General features: G+C 32.7%; 1 protein-coding gene across 1 annotated transcript; it reads left to right on the top strand.

Annotated features, from left to right (window-relative positions):
• The first annotated feature begins 861 nt into the window (after positions 1 to 861).
• On the top strand, positions 862 to 2,243 carry FUT8_8 (Alpha-(1,6)-fucosyltransferase). Its single transcript, XM_051217586.1, has one exon. The coding sequence runs from the start codon at positions 1,087 to 1,089 to the stop codon at positions 1,879 to 1,881; it is 795 nt and encodes a 264-aa protein (XP_051065002.1). The 5' UTR covers positions 862 to 1,086; the 3' UTR covers positions 1,882 to 2,243.
• Positions 2,244 to 3,031: the final 788 nt, after the last annotated feature.

A 3,031-nucleotide genomic window follows, 5' to 3' on the forward strand; every position in this document is an offset into this window, starting at 1 on the left:
ATTGATATGTTATTTGACTTAGAAAGTTACACATTAGATTTTACCTTTATTGAATTTAATAGTTTCTCATATAAAGAATATCAGCAAGTCAGCAAAAATAAAAGAAAAGCATAACTCGAAATAAATACCAACCTCTTTTAATATCTCCACGTGTCCATGCCTTGGACTCTTCCTCAATTCGAGCAGCCTCACGTTCTGCCGCTTCTTTAGCTTCTATAATATATCCATGAAAGAAGTAGGAGGAAAGAAAAGCAGTGCAAACATAATAAAAGACTACTTATCAATCGGAAAATGTTTTAACTAATTTATTCTCGTTAGTGTTTTTCTAGTGAGGTTTTTTTCTACGGGACACGGTTTCTGACCTCATGCCCAACCCTCCTTTATCCGGACTTGAAACTGATAGTAACCCTAGAAGGGCTACAGGCGTAAGTAGTCAGTAAAATTAACAATTATTATCATTAATGGATAATGTTTATTTTGTTAACTGAATATTATATATTAGTCTAGTCTATCGCTTCGACTTACGCTCCATAAGACGTAATACGGGTAAGTAATTAATTACCCTATCATCTAAAAACTTGATAAGATTAAAGTGAAACTGTTAATATTGATCAGGTGTGATGTAGTGTCTATGTCGTTAACAGGAATATATCAATTACAGTGAATATAATATGGACTAGATATTGAGATAAAACCGTTCTAAAATATACTTTAAAATTAAATAGATAGAACCTATTGGTTAATTCTATTATAGACAAATGAAGTACCAGGATTTATTGAAAGTTGAGAATGATAAATTCTGTGCCTCTACGATACCGGACGTTGTGAACAAACAACAATATATTACTTATAAACAAAGTTTCAATTTCACGTGATCTGTTATACTTGTTCCACATTCATAAATGGTTTTTGTTATAGACTTACGTCAATCTGAAAACCTATTGAAATAACGACACGTTTGTCGTTTGTGACAATAATATTGATTTAGATGATATTCTACACACCTTTAACTCATGCCACCCTTCCATAGACTTCACGTTAGAAAGGGAACGAGACCAATCAATTCCTTTTCTCGATGTACGTCTGATGAGGAGTAATGGTTCTTTAAGAAGATCCATCTTTAGAAAACAAACATGGTATGGCCAGTTAGCCAACTTTTATAGCTGGGTTCCGTTAAGTAGGAAGAGAAACCTCCTTCATTCTTTATGTTATCGAATACATCAGATATGCAGTACGGAATGCATTAACGAAGAACTCGCATTCCTCAAGAAGACCTTGACGGAAAATGGTTACCCAAAAAAGTTCATAGAAAAGAATATGAATAGAAGCAGTTACGACAAGAAATCTAGTTGTTCCGTTCCGAAGAAAAACCTTTATATAAGTCTGGAATTTAAAGGTGATCGAACATCAGACATTACCAAAAATCGTCTAACAACAACTATTAGAAGAACACTTAACGCGGCTAAACTGCGAATAACCTTCACTAGTAAGAACTTATTTTCTGTATCCATAAAAGATAAGCTTCCGCGTCTGGTCGCCTCCATGTGCATCTACCAGTTCACCTGCTCTTGTGGAGCAAGGTACATTGGCCGTAGCCAGCGCTCGCTTCCAACTCGGATAGGGGAACATATCCCAGCTTGGTTCTATAAGGGTGAAAGGAAAGCAGTTAGGAGTTCTATACTTGAACACCTAATCGACTGTAACCATTCCACAGATCCAAAAAATGAATTTAAGGTTGTTTATATGATTCGTTCAAATCTACCGAGATTTCTACGCATCCAACTTTTAAAAATAGCCGAAGCTCTTACCATCCAGGAGCTTAAACCAGAACTATGCGTACAAAAGAAGTACGTCTTATCGTTATCGTTACCTTGGCTTTAAGCATTTTGCTTACCCAATTATTATTATTATTATTATTACTGCATTCTCCCCTTTACTTATGTCTTATATTCTCATTGTTTTATTCGTGAATATTCATCATATCACCATATTTATTTTTACAACTCTATGACCTTTAATTATTATGACAAAAACATTTGAATCATTTTAATCATCTTATTATATTCACTAAATCTATTGTTATTGTTATTATTCATATTACGTAATCTAGTATTATAACCCTTTTTTATTAACTGTGTTCACATTTCCTCACGGAATTAGTACTTTTACAAAAAACAAAAAAATTTCATATATATACGATTGTACAGCTTGATAATAAATTTGTTGAAAAGAGATCCCTTCGCTGAAATTCGTGTTTTAATTCTAATGTTTAAATGGGAATTATCTGTCAATACTATAATATCCACAAAACCCCACTATGATGATAATATTCACTTTGTTGATTAACTTTCCCTATCCTCTAGTTAGTGTTCAGTATGTTATTTATGTCGCTCCTTTTCCCTGTTTAATGGACTGTATTGTTTATTTTGTATACTAACAGTGTTAATTTACGTTTTAGAAACAGATAAAGTTTATCGAGCCAAGTAGCTTAGTTGTTTTGACTTTGTCTAAGCTAAGACTCTGTGCTCGACAGTCTAGAGAATAATTCAGAATTACACCTGTAGGAAATTACTTCCTACAAACATTTAAATGAATTCAGTTTGATAGGTGAAAAAAATGAAGAAAGAAGTTAAGATAGAAGTAACAATGTTATTTTTAGTAATTACTATTATCAAAATAGTAATTATGGCTCATCGCAATTCATTAGTTAGGATGAAAGGGGGAAATTAAATGCACGAATTATTGCTAAAATCATAAAATGTTAAAGGTGAAAATATTGACATTTTATTTAAAAGCGACACTAAATAGAGTACAGTTTAAAAAATAAGGAAAATATACTGTTCAGTTGAATGGAATGCTGACGGCAATCTTTTTCCAGGTTTTGTATGACAAAGTAGCACCATTTATTTCATAAGGGAAAATAACATTTGATCGGTGGTAACAACGCACATAATTGTTTGTTCAGAAAAAAGCAAACGAGCATTTCAGAAAATGTAAACTTGGCACTTTTGAGATCGTAGTTCTGTTGACT

The sequence above is a fragment of the Schistosoma haematobium genome, chromosome 5, assembly GCF_000699445.3.
Source record: "Schistosoma haematobium chromosome 5, whole genome shotgun sequence".
In the NCBI taxonomy this organism is placed as follows: domain Eukaryota; kingdom Metazoa; phylum Platyhelminthes; class Trematoda; order Strigeidida; family Schistosomatidae; genus Schistosoma; species Schistosoma haematobium.

Bases quoted from the DNA above. Each gene is read 5' to 3' on its own strand.
- FUT8_8 (XM_051217586.1), top strand. From the start codon at position 1,087: ATGAGGAGTAATGGTTCTTTAAGAAGATCCATCTTTAGAAAACAAACA.